The sequence below is a fragment of the Meles meles genome, chromosome 4 (assembly GCF_922984935.1).
Source record: "Meles meles chromosome 4, mMelMel3.1 paternal haplotype, whole genome shotgun sequence".
Taxonomy (NCBI): Eukaryota; Metazoa; Chordata; class Mammalia; order Carnivora; family Mustelidae; genus Meles; species Meles meles.
The window spans coordinates 164,512,008-164,532,413 of record NC_060069.1 but is presented as its reverse complement, the minus strand read 5'-3'; the positions used below and the strand labels follow the sequence as shown (position 1 = coordinate 164,532,413).

At 59.0% G+C, this 20,406-nt stretch overlaps 1 protein-coding gene across 10 annotated transcripts in view; it reads right to left on the bottom strand.

The window, feature by feature from the left end:
• The window catches only part of PCNT (pericentrin), a 119,439-nt gene that overhangs the window by 39,548 nt on the left and 59,485 nt on the right, over positions 1–20,406 (bottom strand). For all 10 annotated transcript variants that reach the window (XM_046002472.1, XM_046002474.1, XM_046002479.1 and 7 more), the window contains exons 17-29: positions 18,894–19,045; positions 14,744–14,904; positions 14,290–14,528; positions 12,438–12,600; positions 11,697–11,909; positions 6,889–7,118; positions 6,230–6,346; positions 6,104–6,124; positions 5,000–5,206; positions 3,834–3,974; positions 3,463–3,615; positions 2,452–2,544; positions 190–1,008 (exon numbers count right to left, since the gene is read on the bottom strand). In XM_046002472.1, the coding sequence (XP_045858428.1) occupies positions 190–1,008; positions 2,452–2,544; positions 3,463–3,615; positions 3,834–3,974; positions 5,000–5,206; positions 6,104–6,124; positions 6,230–6,346; positions 6,889–7,118; positions 11,697–11,909; positions 12,438–12,600; positions 14,290–14,528; positions 14,744–14,904; positions 18,894–19,045 (2,709 nt within the window). The remainder of the gene's footprint in view (positions 1–189; positions 1,009–2,451; positions 2,545–3,462; positions 3,616–3,833; positions 3,975–4,999; positions 5,207–6,103; positions 6,125–6,229; positions 6,347–6,888; positions 7,119–11,696; positions 11,910–12,437; positions 12,601–14,289; positions 14,529–14,743; positions 14,905–18,893; positions 19,046–20,406) is intronic.

Genomic DNA, 20,406 nt, shown 5'->3' with positions numbered 1-20,406 from the left:
ACGGGCGCCGAGGGCCTGCTGGCTCCGTGTCTGTGCCCTCACCCCCCCCCACACCCTTGTGCCCGCCCCACGTGCCCCTGCTTCCCCCTGGGTCCTGTATCCCCATGCACGTCCTGTACCTATGTGCCCCCGCGCCCCCCACACAGACAACAGGCCTCCGGCGCACCGGCAGGAGGGAGCGCAGCCCACCTGTGTGTCCCCAGCCTGGCCCTGCGGGTCTGTGGGCAGCTGCGACTCTTCGTCCCACGAGGCCCCTGCAACCCCGGGGCCCTGTCCCTCCACAGGAGGGTGCGGGCGGGCCCCCCGCGCCTGCTGCCCGTCCGGCTCCCCCTGGCAGCTGAGGAAGCGGAGATGCAGCAGCTGCAGCTGGCGGCCGAGACGTACACACTGGGCCCGCAGCCGCCGCAGCTCGGGGGGCTCAGCCTCGGCCTGGGCCTCGGCGGCCAGCAGCTGCTGCTCCAGCGCCAGGCGGAAGCGCGAGAAGGCCGCCAGGAGGGTCTCCAGCTCGGCCGACTGGGCCCGTTTCTGCCGCTTCATGGCATCGATCTCGGAGTCCCTTTCCGCAATCCTGGCTTCCTTTGCCTCCAGGGCGGCCTCGAAGGCCTGGATCTGGGAGGCCAGGCCCCGGACCTCCGCCTCCCCGCGGGCTGCGCAGCGCTCCAGTTCCGCCAGCTGCGTCGCAGCGGCCTCCTCCGCAGCCCGTAGCCGCTGCTGCAGGGCCTCCAGGGCCTGGCCGTGCCTGCGCTCCTGCTCCGTGAGCAGCTGGCCCGTGGCCCCCGCCACTGCCAGCACCTCGGGTCCCACGGCGGGGACGGCCGGCAGCTGGCTGCCCTCAGCCCCGGGCCCCGCGGGCCCCCCGAGCGAGAGCTCTCTCTGCAGCCTCTCGATGACCTCGTGCAGCCGCTCTGTCTCCTCCGCCTTCTCTCTCTGCAGGCGCTGCTGGTTCTCTCGCAGGTTCTCGATGATGGATCTCAGCTCCTCGATCTCGGAGCTCCGGTCACACAGGACCTGGGGAGGAAGCACGGTCAGAGGGCAAAGCCAGGCTTCCCCTTCAGAGCGTCTCTACTCAGCCTGAGGACGACTTCCCGGCTGTGCAAACGGTCACGACCCCCCGGCATCGCGCCGGTGCCGCACGCAGGCACGTCAGGTGCACCAAGACGCTCGGAGTCACGCAGTGGCTGCCCAACCACCTGCTCCGACACCTGCCGTGTCCGACACGTACCGTGCCACCCCAGCTGCAGGCAGGGGGGCGCAGACCGGCCACTTTTTCACCTTCGTCATGTGGCATGTGCGCTGTTCGTATTTAAACTTTATGAGTCGTGGGTAACAATCACTAGGGATCCGTCTAACACTAGAAGAAGAACCAAGCAAGGAAATGGGCTTGGAGCGAAAACGACGGACGCCAGGACCAAGCCAGGCGCATGGATGGGGCCACGGGGCCTCAGTCATGGCCGCCGTGGCCGCTCCAGGCCGAGTGCAGGGCCCCTCACACGTGGGAGCAAGCTTTTCCTCATGCCGCTGAGTGCCGGCCTCCACAACCGTAAGGCAGGAACTGTCCTCGTACGGACTCTGGAGCTAACACAACTGAAACTCAGACGCTCCATATCCTGCCGAGACGACGAAGACGGAAGTCAGGTGGACGCGGTCATCAGCAGAGCTCCAAGCTCCGTTCTCGTGAGGCCGAACCACCAGCGGCAACTGACCGACTCAGGCTCAGCAGAGGATCCTCAGCCAGTTTCTTACACTCCAACGTCTGCGTCCCAAAAATCGATGATTTCATAACAATTCTTGGTTTCACCAGGACCAGCCCGCGCCTTTAAACTCAAGATCCAATCTGGCCCATACTGAACACAAGTAAGAAAACAGATGGATTTCTGGTCATGGCTTCGAAGGCGTGAGCGGTGCCTGTGACACACACCTGTGCATCTCCGTGCTGGGTTGTGACCGGTACAGTTAGCCAAGGGCGCTACGGTGGCTCAGGCGAGACTCACAGCCAGCCCCGGGGCACCCCGCACTTACGGAGGACCGACGGGAGTCTCAGGAGGGACGCTTACCACGTGGCACACGTCACAGAGCAGCCCCACCACAACACACACAGAAACCAGCACGGGAGGTGGCTGCAACCCCAGAACCAAGACGACTCCTCTGGGGCTCTGGGCAGATGGGGCAGGCAAGGCCAGCGACGGGCAACACTGGTTGCCCCAAAACAGGAAAACCACGCAGGCTGGGAACGGAGAACACGGGTGGACATGCCGGCCAAGAGCATGAATGTCTGGTCTCCCGGGATCTCACGCTCTGGCTGAGGCAGCTCCTTTCCAAGCGGGGCCCTGCGGAGGGCCGAGGCCTGAGAGCCCCCCACCCCAGGGCGGTCAGCAGTGGCGCTCATCCCCTGGTGAGCACGGTTCCGGTGCAGGACCGTGGTCTGGGCGTGCGGCGCCGGGAAAGGCCTACCTCGCCGAGCGCGCCACCTCCCACGCCGGCCAGCTGTGCCCCGAGCTGCTCGCTCACACGCACGATCTCCTCCTCTCTGCTCTGCAGGAATGCCTGCGGGAACACAGTAACCGGCCATAACCGAGCCAACCAAACGGGGCCTGCGCGCGGGAAGCACCCCGCCTGCCTGCAGCTCAGCTTGAGAACGGTCTCCTGTTCCCGCTGACGAAGGAGGAAATCCCCCCGGAGAGACGCCTGCTGCCTGCAATTGGCCCACAAGCCCACTGCCGCTGACGTCACACACGCACGTCACACACGTGGCCTGGGAGCGCCCACACGAACCACGGGCCGAGGGTCTTCCGGCGCCGCCCGCTCACGCCGACAGCTGCGGGCGCCACAGGCAAGGGATCGGCACTAAGGCCGTTTCTTTACAGCTTGATTCTCCACTAAAGCACGTTACGTTAAGATGACAAAGATTTAAAACCGTTTTATAGGAGAGTGCCTGGGTTGGTTAAGTGCCTGACACTTGATTCCAGCTCAGGTCGTGGTGTTGGGGCGAGAGATGAAGCCCCGTTGGGAGTCTGAGACTCTCCTGCTGCCCCACGCCCACTCCACGACCAGCCAACCAACCAATCTCTTTCTCGTCCTGCTCTTAGGAAGGATTAACAGTGAGCAACTACTTAGTAAAAGTCACCTCTTCTAGGACACGGTAACCCTTTCATGACCCAAATCAGGTCAACGCAGATGGCTTATTTCCTCTTTACAGTTTCTGCCCATCGGACAGGTGCGTCTCTCCCCTAAAAGACCGGGATCTCAGAGCCATAAGCAGGATGCGGAGGATGGCACGGGAGGGACGCAGGCCACTGTCCCCTTTTGTGGCTCTGGGCTCCACCCTGCTGCCGACCTCAGTAGAGAAGGTCAGCGCCTCCTAGACACGGACAGTGCGTGCGCCCTCGAGCCACGGCCCCCGGCGGGGCACAGCGCTGCCGTGAGCCACCCCCGCAGGCGACCGGGTGGGTGTCCCCGGTTTACCTTCAGGCTGGCGTTCTCCTCCTGGAGCTCCCGCACGCTGACGGTGGCTCGGCTGCTCTGCGCCTCCAGCTCCAAGGTCAGGTGCAGCACCTCGTCGCTCTTACACACTAAGTCATCTTTAATCTTTTCCAACTGCTCTTTTAGGTCCAAAACCTTTCATTAGAACAGAAAATACTGGAGATAATCTCATATTCTGCCACTCAATCGTTACTAAAATTACTTTAAAATACTTAAAAGTACGTGCTGCGAAGAGTCATCACTGTTTTGTAATGGTGGGAATTATGGAGCTCTCCGGCAGTCAGGAACCGTCCGCAGACGGGATGGGGTCCCGCCCCACCGCGGCCCTGAGCGTGCGGAGCCCCCACACTTGCCTCGTGCTCTCGCTGCTGGAGCGCCCTCTGCACAGCCTCTAACCGGACGTCGGGGCTCTCGGGACGGCTGCCTGCGGGAGGCACAGGCTGCAGCGTGGACACCAGAAGGCTCACCTGCTGCTCCTCCAGCGCCTCCTTACCCTGAGGAAGAAAAAAAGGTTGATCCTCAGTAAGAGTCTCAGGAATCGGGGGCCTCGAACTGTGATGTGCGTGCATAGTGCCCTCAGACCTTCCTGGCGCTCCGCCGAGCACGCCCCTGGTAAAAAACGGGGTGCCAGTCCGAGCCGGAGCGTGTGCCCGGGATCCCACCGCTCATTATTCAAGAGGGTGCAAAACAGTCCCTGGACTACCGGCTATCACGAGAAGAACAAGTAAAGAACCTGTCCGAGAACAGGACAGGGACGATGACATCGTACGTCTGCATGATGCCCACTAACATCTCATCAAGACGTTCCCAAAGAACATCTACTACGGAGAAATGAGTCGCGACATAAGTGGTTCAACTCTGTAGAAGGGAAAAGGGCTTTGTCTCTTCCTGCAGCGTCCGCCAAGCGCAGGAAATGTTTGCTAAGGAAGGAGAAAGGAGACGGAAGAGGGAGCAGAGATGGAGGAGGAGGGGCGGAGGGGGGAGGGGGAGGAACGGAGCGAGCAGAAGGGGTCTTTCAGCTCCCCTGCCACCCCAGACCTCTGGGACGTGAAGCCCCCATAAGAACCCCGAAGACTGGGTCCAGGGAGCTCCCGGCCTGGGAAACATGCAGGAGGCCTGGAGGGAGCACAGGGGCCCCGTGGCCCTCCCCCCACTGCCCTCCCCCACGGCCCGCCCCCTCCACCCGGCTGCTCCCGAGTTCCACCCTTTCGCAGGAAGCCCACGGTTTCTCTGGGATCCGTCAGCCGCTCTAGCACGTCAACTGCACCTGAGGAGGCCACGGGGACACCAACTGATCCAAGTGGATGTGGGAACGAGCCCGGAAGGGACCGAGCCCCTGGGCCACGGGGGCTGAGGCCACCTCCAGGCGGACGGGGTGTGAACGAGGGAGCCCGAGAACAGGAGGCCGGCTGGGCGCGTGAGGCCTGGTGGCCGGAGGGACGGGCCGGGAGTGAGGTGGGGCGTGGGGCGTGGGGAGACTGCGCAGGCCGTCGGGCAGGGGCGCGGGGCGCTGCCACACCTGCTGCAAGGCTTCCACGGCGTCCCGCTGCCTCTCCAGCTGCTCCCGCAGCGCGGCCGCCTCCCTCCTGGAGCTGGCGCTGCTCTCCTCCAGGCGCCGGATCTCCTCTCGCTGGACTAACATCTGTCTGTCCGCCAACTCCTTCTTCGCAGCCAACTCATTAAACCCCTCTGATTTCTCTCGCAACTTTTCTTGTAGCAATTTGACCTAAAACAACAAAAACGCAGGAAATGCAGGAGTGAGACAGCGATCTCTGCAGAGGAAAGCGCAGCCTGCGGCGGAGCGAACATGGACCCCCAGCGAGCTTGTCTGCGGGGAGGGGCTCTAGGAGCCAAGCGACAGGGTGTGGGGAAACCGTGATGCGGGCATTCTCTCAGGAAAGACGCAAAAAACACAAGCCCAAAATGTACCCGTAAAATAAGGTTAATTCTGTCAGGAGAGACACTACTGGGTAAGAAGAGAGAAAACCGCCAGGCAGGGCGGCCCCCAAGGGGGCTCCAGACTCGGACCGGGGGCAGGTCCGTCCCAGATGGCTCACGCCGCTTGGTTCCCTTGTGTAACTGCGTGGACGACACAACCAGCACCGAGGGCAGGGGCGTGGGTGGGAGGGCCCCACGCCGTGGGTGGGCTCCGTCTCAGTGGGCGTCACCCTGAGGAACGGGGTGAAGGCTGCACGGGACGTCATCCTACTGCTCACGACCAAACGTGAGTCCACGATCGTCTCAAAACGTGCTCAGTGTTTGAATAGAGCAAATCAACGGCAGCCATGCCGGCAGGTCCGGCTCCGAGCCAGAAACAGGCCAGCCCGTAGCAGCTCTCCCTCCCCGAGGCCAGGCAGGGCTGGGGCGGGAAGGCAGCCCCCCAGGAACTCTCCCTCCCCGAGGCCAGGCAGGGCTGGGGCGGGAAGGCAGCCCCCCAGGAACTCTCCCTCCCCGAGGCCAGGCAGGGCTGGGGCGGGAAGGCAGCCCCCCAGGAACTCTCCCTCCCCGAGGCCAGGCAGGGCTGGGGCGGGAAGGCAGCCCCCCAGGAACTCTCCCTCCCCGAGGCCAGGCAGGGCTGGGGCGGGAAGGCAGCCCCCCCATGCAGACCCACGATGCACCGTACCTCCTCATCCAGCTGCTCCAGCTGCCGTTTTCACATACAAGGAAAAAAAAGTCGTTCAAAAGGTTAAGTCTTTAAAATGCTGCAGAGACGGCGACCGGATGGGTACAGCATGGCAGGCTGACTTACGTCGCTGACGCAGGAGCCCCGGGGCCGCGGCCGGGCCGCCTGTCGCAGCTGCTCCTCCAGCCTCTGGATCTCCCGCTGGAACTCCTCTCGCTCGTGCTCCCTCTCCACAGCCTGCTCCTGCGGGGAGAGAGGCAGGCGGCCTGGAGACGTCACGCGACTCTGGGAACGGAGCGAAGTGAAGCGGCCGCCCGGCAGGTATAATGATGGGACTTGCAGAATGTGGACAGAAGGACACCCCCAGGGCGCCCGGCGGCTCCGTCGCTGAGGCCTCTGCCTTCAGCTCAGGACAGGGTCTCAGGTCTTGGGATCAAGTCTCACGTGGGGCTCCCTGCTCAGTGGGGAGCCTGGCTCTCCCTCTCCCCGCTTGTGCGTTTGCTCTCTTTCCTCCCCAAAGAAATAAAACCAGAAGGAGGGAGGGAGAGCGAGCGAACAGCCATGGACAGCAGATGGCTCAGGCCTGACCGGCGGAGGGCTGCGCACGCGGCTGGAGGGCCCTCCACACCCCGCATGGGCACATGGCAACAACCCCGGGACACGCACAGAGAAGCAAAGGGACCACAACAACGAGGCCATGCACGGGCCCTGACGTCGTGTCCTGGCGGCGCACGCTACGGAGGAGACCCCCGGGGACGCCCATTGAGCGCGTTCAAGACGCTCACGTCCATGAAGTGGCGCTGGCTCCGCAGGTGCTTGTCCAGCGACGCCAGCTGCTGCCTCAGTGCACAGAGCTCCTGGGCCTGCTGGGCACACGCGTCCTCCCGGGACAGCTGCTCCTCCAGCTCCGCCTCCAACACCTTCATCTGGGAGAGCAGCGCGGCGCGGTCCTTCTCCGACTGCTTCCTGGCCTCCGCCTGCTCCTGGGTCAGACAGTCCACCTCCCTACGAAGAGCTGGAGATACAAAGCAAACAGGGAGAAGAGCCCCACGGATCAGGGCAGGTACTTGGGACGGAAGCAGAAGCATGAAACGTGCGCGGGGGCCCCACGGACCAGGGCCGCCCGAGGACAGAGCACGCACAGGTCTAGCCTCCCTGGCAGCCCCAGCCCGAAGCCCGGCCAGGGGGCCGGGACGCGGCATCGCCGAGGCTCCCAGACCCCACCCCGGGGAAACAAGAGGACACCTCTGGGGAGATCATTCACTTGCACGCCCGCGTGAGCCTGTGTCTGGTCAGACACTAACCCTAACCCTAACAGCACCACTTAGCCAAATACCCACGGAAAATAGTCGAGTCCTTCAGAAAAAAAAAATTGTATCTTTTAAATTAAGACCGACTAAAATAAAAAATTTTAAAGCCTGAGAAAACTTTTTTCTGGTTATTTCCAAGTGACACACTGGTTAATTTTCGAGAAATTACGATGCTACATAGTCTCCAGTGTAGAAAAAAAGTGGGAACTTAAGACGTCCACGAGAGGGCACACGAGCCCCGATGTAGGACGAGCTCCCGGCGCTCCCAGGGCGTGAAGCCACCTCGGAGAAGGGGACGGCCATCGCACATCAAAAGCAAATCTAGGGGCGCCTGGGTGGCTCAGTGGGTTAAAGCCTCTGCCTTTGGCTCAGGTCATGATCTCAGGGTCCTGGGATCGAGCCCCGCATCAGGCTCTCTGCTCAGTGGGGAGCCTGCTTCCTCCTCTCTCTCTCTGCCTGCCTCTTTGCCTACGTGTGATCTCTGTCAAATACATAAATAAAATCTTTAAAAGAAAAAAGCCGATCTAAAATTAACTGGGTGATAACGCCATAATCCAAGTGGAAACTGTAAATTCGTAAGCATCCATAATAAAAGGAGGCTTGGCTCTGATGAATCCTCAAGTGTTCACACTGTCCCCAAACGGGAAATTTTAATCTCGTTAAGTTTCACTACGGTTTACTAGCTTTCTAAACTCCCTCTGTTTTATACACATCTGCCAGTCTTTTATGCCAAACTAGCACGACCACGAATAGAACGTTCCCGATCAACCGCATGCTAGTAAGGCAGCACCTCGGGGGAACCGCCTCCCACATGCAGTTAGGACAAGTGCTCCCCACCTCTACAGCCGCCCAGACAGCGCCATCCCCCGGGGCCACATGCTGGAAGAAGGACCCCAGCCAGGCACACGTGGCCCCATGCAGGTGGCGCTGTGGGGAAGGTGTCCTGTGGCCACTCAGGCCATGCTGAGGGCCACCCACGACATCGGAGCAGCCCAGGAGCTCCACTCTGGTTCCCCGAGCCCCTCCCTCGAGACCACCCAGGACAACGCATCTCCCGGCAGCTGTGGTTCCCGCAAAGCAGCACCGGCCGCTGCTCAGGGCCGCAGGGGGCAGCGCTGGACAGATGCTCGTGCACTGCCCGGGTCAGTTCAGAAGGTAACACTGGCATTTTTGGTAACAGTTTGCCACAGAAGCCTTGAAGTATGTTTCCTCTTTAGTACAAAACTGGGGTAAACTGTGCAGACAGCTCATCTCAGACAGCAGCCACCAGACGGGTTTACAAACCTGCGTCCTCGTGGGCTAGGGGACCAGGAGTGCCTATGAAGGAAAACACAGCATCTTCAGACGTGGAAACGGAGGGTCAGTCAGCAGGAATCCAGGGCATGTCCGTGGTCCTGGGCAGTCCCTAACAGCCACGCTTTCCTTAATGCCAGCGCGACGGTCTGAACATCTGTGTTCCCCCAACATCCATACGTCGAGCCTCACAGCTGGGATTGGAGACTTCCTAGAGGCTCCAGAGAGCGCCCGGGCCTTCTGCGTGTGAGGACACGGCCCAGAGGCGGGCACTCATCCTTTACCATGGACTTCCACACTCCAGGACCGAGGGCACAAGCGTCCGTTGGTTGTACCCGTCTGCACTGTTCTAGGACAGCAGCCCAGGCAGACTAGTTGCCTTTGGGCTGCAGCAGCTCCTGGAGGCCAAAGGATCTGGACCGTTAAAGGGGACAGAAGGCTCGGCCCTGGGCGCAGCCACGAAACACACCACACACCTGCACACATGCGAGGCCGACCTGAGTTTCTCCACAAGGTGCACCGACCGCCAAAAGCTCTTAGACGTGGGTCAGCCTTCAGGAAGGCCCCAGGCAGAATCAGGACCACATACTGGACTGTGCCGGGTTGGGGGGCGGGGCATGGTCAGGGACGGCATTTTATTTGTTTATAAAGATCTACTTGAGAGAGAGGAGGGGAGAGGGAAGGAAAGCGCACGCACACATGCATGAGTGTGAATGGGGGAGGGCAGAGGGAGAAGAGCAGACTCGGCGCTGTGCACGAGCCCAGTGTGGCGCTCGGTCTCAGCACCCTGAGATCATGACCTGAGCCCAAACCAAGAGTCTGGCGTCTAACAGACGGAGCCACCAGGTGCCCCGGACAGGGTGTTGAACGACATAAGCACCTGCGAGTCCCAAAATGTGCGAACGGGTGAGCGGAAAGGGAGAGCTCAGAGAAGAAATTCAGGCGGCAATGACGACGTAAGAGGGAAGCCAGCCAAGGACCCCAGAGGACCCCAGAGGAGTGACAAAGGGAAGGTGCAAAGACTGGCCCCACTCTCCCTTGTGCTGAGGAGTGCCAGGGCTCTGGGTGCAGGGGTGACCAGAGACGCAGTAGGGCAGCGGTGAGCGCAGCCCCGGGAAACGTGCGGGAGGAGCCAGGCCCAGGCACGGCAGAGCCGCAGCAGATGGACCTCACGGAGCTGGGGCCACCCGGGCCTCAGGCAGGGAGCACAAGGCTGCGCCCCAGCTCAGGCCCCGGCTCTGAAGTCCTGACATCCTGGAAGTACACACGTTCACGGGGGCAAACTCGGTGGACGGGGTGCAGGCCCAGCCACCCCGCAGACCTGGAGGCTGGGAACACCTGAGAACGAGCAGGAGGGGCCCTGCGTAGGCACCGGATCCACGGAGCACACATGCTCGCTCCCCCTCCCCCTCCGCCACGTGCCTTCTCTCACAGGTGCACGCCCACACACACACGTGTGCTCACGCAGGCTCACACGCAGGCTTGCTCACGCATACGCTTGCTAACACACCGGCCCACATGCACACAAAGTCTCACGCGTGAATGGAGCCTCGCTGCACACCAGCAGGGCTGGGCACCGGGCAGAGACAGGAACGGGAGAGAACGGGACAGGCTCAGTGCTAGGGAACACAAGACAGTGGCCTGAACGAGGAAGGAGTGAACCCCGAAGGAGAAGGGGACGCACGGCTTCCGGGCAGCCGAGGAAGGTCCCTTCCACCCAGAGAGACACAGGAAGAGGAACAGGTCACCAGAAGACACAGAAGGACGGAGAGGCTGTGGGCACAGCCACGGGACACAGCAGGACACCATGTGATCGGCTCCTCAGGAGTCAGGCTGATGTGAGATCCCCAGAGACACACTTAAAGGTGGAAAGAGACTTAACGGGTGAAAGTGACATCCAAGAGAAAAAACAAAGCTCGGTTAACTTTTCAACATCAGAAACTTACCTCAAAGAGTGGAAAGGGACAGAGATACAGACAGGTGGGCAGCCAGGCAGGGAGGTGGGCATGACTACACACAGACCTTCCACAACACCCCACGTAGGGGGAACCACCAGCCACCGACAACTCCCTCCGCCTCAAGCAACCACGGCTTGTGGGACCCGCGTCTGCACGAGTAAGCCCTCGGCCTGGAGAGCTCAGGGGACAAAGCAGGCCGGGAAGAATAAAGACAAGGCCCGAAACCCATGAGTGGAGGACACAGGACACAGCGATGACCCACACCGCCGATAGCTGGTCGCGCACTGCGGGACGCCAAACGGAAAAGGGACTTTCCCGAGCTGTTCGGGGGCGGCAGAACAATGACTGAATGACTGTCCACGAAGCAGCCTGTGCACGAGGACCCAGGCTGCCCGGGGCCCCGGCCGGCGCGTGCACACGGGGATGCGCGCCCACGGGGACCCGCGCCGCAGTCGGCCGAGGCAGGGCCGGTGCAGAGGGAAGCGCGGGAGAAGCCGAGCGAGCAAGACGCGCGGGGCTGGGCGGGCCGAACCCACGCCGGCCGCTCCTTACAACTCTGCCCCGGCCGCGGCCACCACCCACGCAACCGTCTCAACGCTTCGTGTTCTGACTGTTCACACGTGAAATATTTTAAATAGGAAAGCTCTGATCACCTGAAATCACAACTTTCATTACAACTGCGTTTTCCTACTTCAGGTTCACATTACACAGTTTTTAAAAAAATTTAAATAAAAATTTTCAGTAGCCCGCATTTCCCCCCGGACTTGGTTATTTGCCTCAATCAGTCCAAAGCTCTTTTAGTGGGAACAGTAGCCTTGTTCTGGCCAGAGGCGACGTGGGCCTCACACAGGCGTCCGCCCGGCCCGCAGCCACCAGGACCACCCTGCCTCCCCAACGGCGCAGCCCGCACAGGAAGGCCCTTGGCCGGGGACTCCCACGTCTTCCCTGCCCTGCGCCACACTATGCATCAGTCAACGGCTGCCCCTGCTCCCGCCCTGCGTCCTGCCCGACCCCGGAGCCAGCAGCTCTTACCGGCTTCTCTCTCTTCGGCTTCCGCCGCCAAGGCCTCCTTCTGGGCGCACAGGGCAGAGTTCTCCTCCTTCAGCTCCGCCTGCTGCCGGGCCGCCCGCTGCAGCTGCTGCCTCAGGCTCTCCAGCTCGACCGCGAGGCCCTGCTCGGCCGTCTCCTTCTGGCCCAGCGCCTCCTGCAGGCTGGCCTTCTCCACCTTGAACCCTTCGATGATGCCTGCGGAGACGCGGAGAGACTCAGCTCCTGAGGCTTTGGGGCAGAGCAGAAGGATGGGCGTCCCCGCGAGGGCATCCCAGCCCCAGCGAGATGCGGCCAGGGGACCTGAGAGCTGCACCGTCACGCCTGCGTTCCTGGATGCACAGCACAGGGCTGGTACACCAGGAGGACAGGGTGACACGTCCTGGAGCAGCCGCACGGGAGACACCCCCACACCACACGCCCAGCACACGTGACACTGTGACCACCACAAACCAGAAGTGTGGGGGCCAGAGGGGTCACGAATGTCACTTCCTGGGGCAGGGAGGACCGACATGCATCTCCGCCGAGGAGGCCACTCTGAGGCTGGCAGCCTGGGGAGCAGCTTGACGGCGCGCGGCCTTATTTCCCAGACGAAAGTCAGAGGCCTTCCCCCGCGTTCTTTTAGTTCTATGCCTTGCCTGTAAGACCTCCATGAACACTGCCCTGCCCCACGCGCCTCGGGCCTGTGTGCCCCGCCGCCGTCCCCCGCCCGCGACCGGTGCTCACCCTGAGCCTGGTGCAGCTCCAGCATGAGCTGCGTCCGGGCGGCGCTCGCCTCCTCCAGGCGCTCCAGTAACTCCTGGTGCTTTCTGACCACCTGCGCGGTCTCCTCATTCTTACAGCTGAATTCCTTCTCAAAACGAGAATGGATCTGCCGTGCTTCCTCCAGCTGGTGACACACACGGGGAAAATGAAACTGCAGTCAAAGAGGGCTTACGGGGCGCCTGGGTGGCTCAGTGGTTTAAGCCGCTGCCTTCGGCTCAGGTCATGATCTCAGGGTCCTGGGATCCAGCCCCGCATCGGGCTCTCTGCTCCGCAGGGAGCCTGCTTCCTCCTCTCTCTCTGCCTGCCTCTCTGCCTACTTGTGATCTCTGTCTGTCAAATACATAAATAAAATCTATAAAAAAAAAAAGAGAACAACAGAGCTTACGCAGCAGAAATCTGACAACGCCACAAATACTCTGTAAGGAACGATGCTGACCTTCAGTACTGTGTCCATTACTAGACGAGTTACTCATTCAACAGTTTTTAGAAAAGAAAACTTCAAACAAACACATTCAATGCAGCACAAAAAATTCACATGTTCACGAACTACTGATACCACGTCGGCCCAACAACTCTGTTAAGGGAAAGGGCGCACCAAAGGTCAATAAAAACTGTCCCTCAGGACCCTAGAATCCAAGCAGGGGTAACCACCCGGCACTCCACAGGGAGGGTGGGACATGGAGGCCATGGGTGGGAGAAAAGGCTCCTTGGTCCGCTCACCACGGTGGGCCGGGCACCCGACACGTTTCTACCACGTGCACCCCTCCCCCGACTCAGTCACACCAGGGCCCTCTGGGCCTCCTCTGATGCCACCCAGGCCTGGCTCACTCCCAGGCCCCCATCTCCCCTTCCTCCCCTGCCCAGCCTGAGGCTCCCAGGTCATCTTCAGGCTTGGGGGTGGGGGGTGCCCACACTAACCTCTGAACTCAGACGCCTACACTCCACTGTGCTGAGAGGCCCCTGAGCACCTCGCTGGGGCCTCCCTCCACCTCCTTCACACTAACCCCAACTCCAGCTTCCCTAGACCCTGCCTCCGAGGGCATCTACCGGCGTCCCCGGAAAACAGCGCCAGGCTCCCTCTTCTCATACCTTCACCAGGACGGGAGAACGTACTCGGATTTCTGGGATGTAACAGCAATGTTTTGGCTAAAAATGTTTATTTTCTAATTGGGCTGAACAGAAGAAAGAAACTCTATACTGCTTTTCGTAATTCATATTTAATGTCTTTCCTGCCTGAAACGTTCTGGAAGGTTAACGAACATAATTTCCTTTGCTAGCGATAAACTCTAAACACACATCCAACGTGACATTATGTACTGCTGAAGGTCGAACAGAGTGAAGGCGAGAGAGCGAACCGTCTGTCCTTGGCCTGACACTCAGCTCTTACTTCCATTCGCAGCAAGCCTACTGCTCCCAGAATTTCAGTTCAGAAAAGACTTCTGCTTACGAAAAACAGGAGAATGTCGCTGGGAGCAACAGAAGATCAAAACAAGATGAGGAAGGCAGGTGCACACCCAGAACTGAGTTTCTGCTCTCAGATGCCCATAGGAGTGAACAGTGAGAGAAGCCAGACCCACCAGGAAGGCGCCAAGGCCCCTTCTCACCCTGCAGGTAACGCTCGAGAACAACAAACACGCGTGGCCCATGCCCAGCAGAGCACCTGCTGTCCCACAGAGACCTCGCCCGTCAAGCTCATGTCACCGGACCATTCAACTTGCCCAATGAGTCAGCCCGTTACCCTTCTCAGAGGAAGAGCAACTGCCAGGAGCCCACACACGGCCGCGGGCGGACGGCGTGCGCAGCCATGTCTCACCTGCCGGGTGGAGTCCAGAGCCAGCTCCAGCAGGCCGTCCACCGCCAGGCCAAGGCTCCGGTAGAGCTTCCTAACTGGCTGCTCACACTCCAGCGAACTTTCTGGGCTCATGAAAAAGCTTTCACAGATGTGGCTGCTAATTTCAGCCTCTGAAGACACCTCCGCACATTCCGACAGAGTTCCGTCCAGCTCCAACAGGGCTGCCTCGGACGCAGGCCACGTCTCATCGAGCACTGGTGCTGCAAAGTGAGCAGACCCAGAAACGTGCACACACACCGCGCGGCAAGCAAGCTCACACGACCAGTGTTTCTGCAGCACGAGCACACCCACGTCCCAAAGACAACGACCGTCTCCAGCATCAGGAGCTCATCCAGCCCGGCCCCAGCAGGGAAGGAGGACAGCACTCAGGGCCCTGGCCCAGGGGCTGCAGGCACAGGGCCGTCCGGGCACTCACCTGCAAACAGGGCCTGGCCACTGGGCCGCGCATCAGGTAGGCCCTCGTCCTCCAGACAGAGCCCCACACGCTCACCGATCCGGCTCTTCAGGGTGACGGCAGCCCTCAGCGTCTCTCCAAACAAAGTGAGCAGCCTCCGCAGAGCGTCCCGGAGAGCTCTCCTGAACAAAGCACGGAGCAGACAGCAGGCTGTGAGCCACGGCCCTAAGCCGGCCTGACCCCGACAAGAGGGGCACAGCCCAGGGGGCAGCTCTGCCAACAAGACCAAACCCGTGGGCTGCTCTTGACTTTAAAAAGACATCACCTCATCGCCAGTTTTACTCACAGCCTTTCTAACCCTCAGGAGGAGAGCAGAGCACCAACATGGCCCTCTGTCCGGAGCACAGTGACCCCATCCAGGGGGCAAAATGCTGGAGCCGAGGTGGGATCCTCACCGCTGGGAAATGCCAGGACCCAGCGGGCGGGAGACAGGCTCCTCTGCCCCCGAACATTCACATACCTCCATCCCCACCACGGGCCTGGAACTAGGTCTGCTCCCAACACCGGACGAGCCACTGAGCAAAACACAGGGAGAGCTGCCCCTTACGGAGCCGAAGGGCAGGGGAGACACAGGAAGAAGGGATGGGAAGGAAGCAGTGGGACAGACAAGGGAGCTGTCGAAAAGCCAGAGGCCCCATGCTCCCCGCTGCCGCCCAGGCCACCACGGCGGACTGCGGAGACCGTGCGGACTGCGGAGACCGTGCGGACAGCGGGTGGGCAGCACAGGACGAGAAGGCATGGGGGGAGCGGGCAGAGGTGGCACAGGGTGACCGCGGACAGGGCGGGTCAGGGAGCTCAAGCAGAAACTCAGGTCAGCATCAACGCTGCCCCCTCCTCCTCCTCCCCAGGCCTGGTCCAGGCCCGGACGGTTGCGGAGCACGTGGGTGCTGGGGACCGTCACAGCGACGACATGGCGTGAACACCGGGAACCCTGTGCTCCCCGCCAGGTCTCTGCCGCCCTCCCCTGCCGGCTGGGGACCACCGACGCGGCGGCATCGAGCCCCGGGACAGGATGCGCACCAGACCCCCGGCAGCGCGGGCAGCGCGGGCAGCGCGGGCAGCGCGAGCACCGCGGCAAGAGCTCCAGGGGCCGGGCCGGGGCTAAGGAAGCACGAGCGTGTCCAGCTCCCCCCGCACCGCCCGGGGCTTCGGCACAGGGCGGACAGGGCCCGGGGAGATGGCGCTGGACACACAGGACCAGCCGCGCACGACCGGAGACTCCCGTGTCCGGCACCCGCACGAGTCACCAGCAGCCGCGACCCGCACCGACCCCGAGGGCAGGCGCGTCCCAAGCGGGACCCCAGACCAGAGGGCAGAGGTGCTGGTCACCACCGCGCTGCTGTGAAAACCACCCCAGGGACGTCACAGCCACAGCGGGGCCAGGAGCCCCGCGGGCAGCGGACCCCGTGGAAAGCAGCACCCGGCACGTGAGTCTCCATCAAACCCAGGGAGGGAAAGGTTCTCCCCACCTCACCCCCACAAAGCCCAGCCGAGGAGAGGCCGCCACAGCCCGCCAACGAAACGTCCGCAAAATTGGCACCGGGGCTCCGGCCGGTTTCGTGCTCAGAAACGACACGCGTCTGGGAGCACGTGGACTGACTTGGGCAGAAGTAACTTCGGACGGCGATGGCCGCTGCCAGAACTGCGGATCCCCTCGGCCTGTGCTACTTGAATTAGACTAGACTGCCACGGTCCTTCACAGAAGGAGGCACCCGCTCGTGTCTCGAGGCTTCCGGAGTCTCGACATTTGCCTCTTCACAAAACAGTTTCTAAACTGAGGCAAACGGGGCGCCTCTGCCCCCGGCTCAGGTCACGACCTCAGGGTCCCGGGATTCAGCCCCACACCGGGCCCCCCTGCTTGTGCACGCGCTGACTCTCATGAATAAAACAATCTTTAAGAAGTACAGAGAAAGGGGCGCCTGGGCGGCTCAGTGGGTTAAGCCTCTGCTTCAGCTCAGGTCATGATCTCAGGGTCCTGGGATCGAGCCCCGCATCGGGCTCTCTGCTCCGCGGGGAGCCTGCTTCCTCCTCTCTCTCTGCCTGCCTCTCTGCCTCCTTGTGATCTCTCTCTGTCAAATAAATAAGTAAAATCTTAAAAAAAAAACAACAAAAAAACAGGGACCAGGACAGAATGAGAAAGTGCCCACTCCAGATTCAGTGATGACAGCAAGCCCGCTGCCGATGTCCTACACGAGTCACCGAAAAAACGGCTAAAATCCTCAATTTTCAAATCTGACAAGTAAAGGTCCCTAAACAAAACCAAAAAACTTACAGTTTCTGCTACTGCAAAGAGCCGGGATGCTGGGCCGAGCAGGGAGTGGGGCGATCTATCACAAATGTAAGCACACCTCCAGCCCTCTAGCCAGCCTTTTCTGTTGTTATTGTGCTTTTTTTAAAGATTTTATTTATTTATTTGAGAGAGAGCGAGCATGAGTGAGGGGAGAGGCCGAGGGAGTAGGCTTCTCACTGACAGGGAGCCTAACCAGCCCCTCCAGCCCATCTCTTCTGAGGTAGGACAAGGAGGCACTGAGGGACAAGACCATTAAATATGAAACACTTGACTCTGGTTCAGCCATGCTTTCAAGGAAAGATCTTGATCAAAAGGGAGAAGTGTAACAATTAATAAAAGAAAACCTCGACTAGAATGGGGTCAGGATGGGTGCCTGGGTGGCTCAATCGTTAAGCGTCTGCCTCAGGTTCAGGTCATGATCTCGGGGTCCTGGGATCAAGTCCCACATCAGGCTCACTGCTCAGCAGAAAGCCTGCTTCTCCTTCTCCCTCTGCCCCTGCTTGTGTTCCTTTCTCACTGTGTCTCCTTCCGTGAAATAAAAAAAGGTCTTAAAGGAAAAAAAAAAGAACGGGGTCAGGAAGCTGGGTGGAGGAGGTGGGGGGTGGGAAACTCTCAAGCCCTCCCAGCTGCATATCTGCCAGGAAGAGGGGCACCTTCACTACACACTACATTAAGATTCCAGCAGGAGGAAGGAGGGTTTCCTTCTGCCCAGCAACAACTCAGCCAATGGGAGCCAATCCCAACTCAGCCAATGAGAAACCACTACACTTTCAATACACAGTTTCCTCCAATGGACTCTCTGTTTACAACAGCCCTAGTCCTCCTTCCATCTATAAAAGAGCTTCCTCTGTCCCCAGACTTTATAGTGATGCAGTAGTTCGCCTGTACTGGACGGCAATTCTGTAATTCCAGAATCAACCCACTGTTGAAAGATTCCTCAAGAAATTAAAAATAGAGCTTCCCTATGGCCCTGCAATTGCACTGCTGGGTATTTACCCCAAAGATACAGATGTAGTGAAAAGAAGGGCCACCTGTACCCCAATGTTTATAGCAGCAATGGCCACGGTCGCCAAACTGTGGAAAGAACCAAGATGCCCTTCAACGGACGAATGGATAAGGAAGATGTGGTCCATATAGACGATGGAGTATTATGCCTCCATCAGAAAGGATGAACACCCAACTTTTGTAGCAGCATGGACGGGACTGGAGGAGATTATGCTGAGTGAAATAAGTCAAGCAGAGAGAGTCAAGTATCATATGGTCTCACTTACTTGTGGAGCATAAGGAATACCGGAGGACATGGGGAGATGGAGAGAAGTGAGATGGGGGAAACCGTAGGGGGAGATGAACCGTGAGAGACTGTGGACTCTGAGAAACAAACTGAGGGTTCTGGAGGGGAGCGGGTAGGGGTTAGGTGAGCCTGGTGGTGGGTACTAAGGAGGGCACAGATCGCATGGATGTGGGTGTGGTGCATAAACAGTGAATCTTGGAACACTGACAAAATAAAATTAAAAAAATAGAAAAAAAAATTAAAGTTTTATTAGTTTAAAAAAAAAAGAAAAAGAAAAAAGAAAACAAACCAAAAAACCTGGCAATTTAATTTTAAGATTAACTCCACATTACAGCATCAAATTTTGTAATCTGGCAAAATGTGAAAATTTGGCAAAGTGAGTGGTGGGTATATGGTATCATACATTACTCAGTACTTTTCTTCATGTCTAAAAAGGGTTTTAAATGAGAAGACTAACGTGGCACAGGGTTCCATCCCGCCAGGTCCTACCACGCGCTTGGGCAGCTGTGACAAAGGAGAGCGTGACTGACCTTTCCTGGTCAGACAGGTCAATGTCGGACTTCAGCATCGAGATGAGATTTGTGCCTTCCTGGTTTTCCCTTTCACGCCTTTGCTGGAGCTTTTCCAGTTCAGAATGGCACTCTTCTACTTCGTGACTTAAGGATAAAATTTGGTCTTTCAGCTGTGGAGGAAAAATTGTTACAACTTTATTTAGAACAATTTAGTCAGGAAAAAACTTCTTTAAGAAACACTCATCATCCTAGTTAATAGTGATTAAAAGTGAAAATTACTAATTTTCTAATTACTAATTTTACTAATTACAGGGTTCCCCCCCAACTCCGCCATTATTCACTGCCTACAAAAACAGAATACATAAACATTCTAGCCTGCCCCAGGCACCGAGAGAAGGGGCAAACCCACCAGAGATTACTCTCACAAGTAAGAACTCAAAATCTCTTTTATATTCAGTTACAATAAATACTAGTTTCTAGACAAGTGAAGAACATTCTTATTTATTTCTCCTTGAAAAAGGAGCCAACAGGGGCACCTGGGGGGCTCAGTGGATTAGGCCTCTGCCTTCGGCTCAGGTCATGATCCCAGAGTCCTGGGATCGAGCTCCACATCGGGCTCTCTGCTCGGTGGGGAGCCTGCTTCCTCCTCTCTCTCTCTGCCTACTGTGATCTCTGTCTGTCAAATAAATAAATAAATAAAATCTTAAAAAAAAAAAAGAAAGAAAGAAAGAAAAAGAAACAGGAGCCAACAAAGGCACCTGGGCCCAGTCAGCTGAGCATCCAACTCTGGGTTCTGGCTCAGGTCATCATCTCGGGGTCCTGGGACACAGCCCCGGTAAGGCTGAGCTCAGAAGAGAGTTTGCTTGCGATTCTCTCTCTCCCTCTGCCCCTCCTACTTGTGCACACGCACACTCTAAATTAAATAAGTCTTTTAGAAAAAACGGTCAACAATCTTGGGGTCTCGGTGAGCTGGCGGGGTAGATGGCACCAGCTACCCTGGGCACCCTGTGGGCTACTGTGGGCTCCCCAGGTTGCCCAAGCACTGGTCACCGTGGTTTTGCTGTGCAGCTTAGTGAAACGACAAGTATGTCTTCCCAGCAATGCAGCGACCTGAGCCCAGAGCCAACCACAGTGATTTCTCAGGGCTGGCTGAGTTGATGGTCAAGAACCCGGGCATCGTCCCCACAGAGAACATGACAGAGCGTGACTACACACAGGCGGCGACGGTGTGTGACATGCCGAGTGTCGCCAGCTCCAGAATCAGACGCGTGGAGCCCGGAAGCAAGCGGACTCCAGGTGCAGAAGCCCAGCCGGCAGGTGCACACCCAGCTGGGACAGCTCTTCAGCCGGGAGCAGGAGAAGGTGGTTTGCGTGGAGTAGGAAATGGGTAAGAGAACCCCAGGCGGGACCCATAAAATGTTAGCAAGTACAGAAAGGAAACAAAGACCAGATAAAAGAAGAGTGTAGTTTAGAAAGCCCATACCAGGAGCGAAAGGAAACCGTAAAAACAGTTTCAATGCTGTGCTTGTAG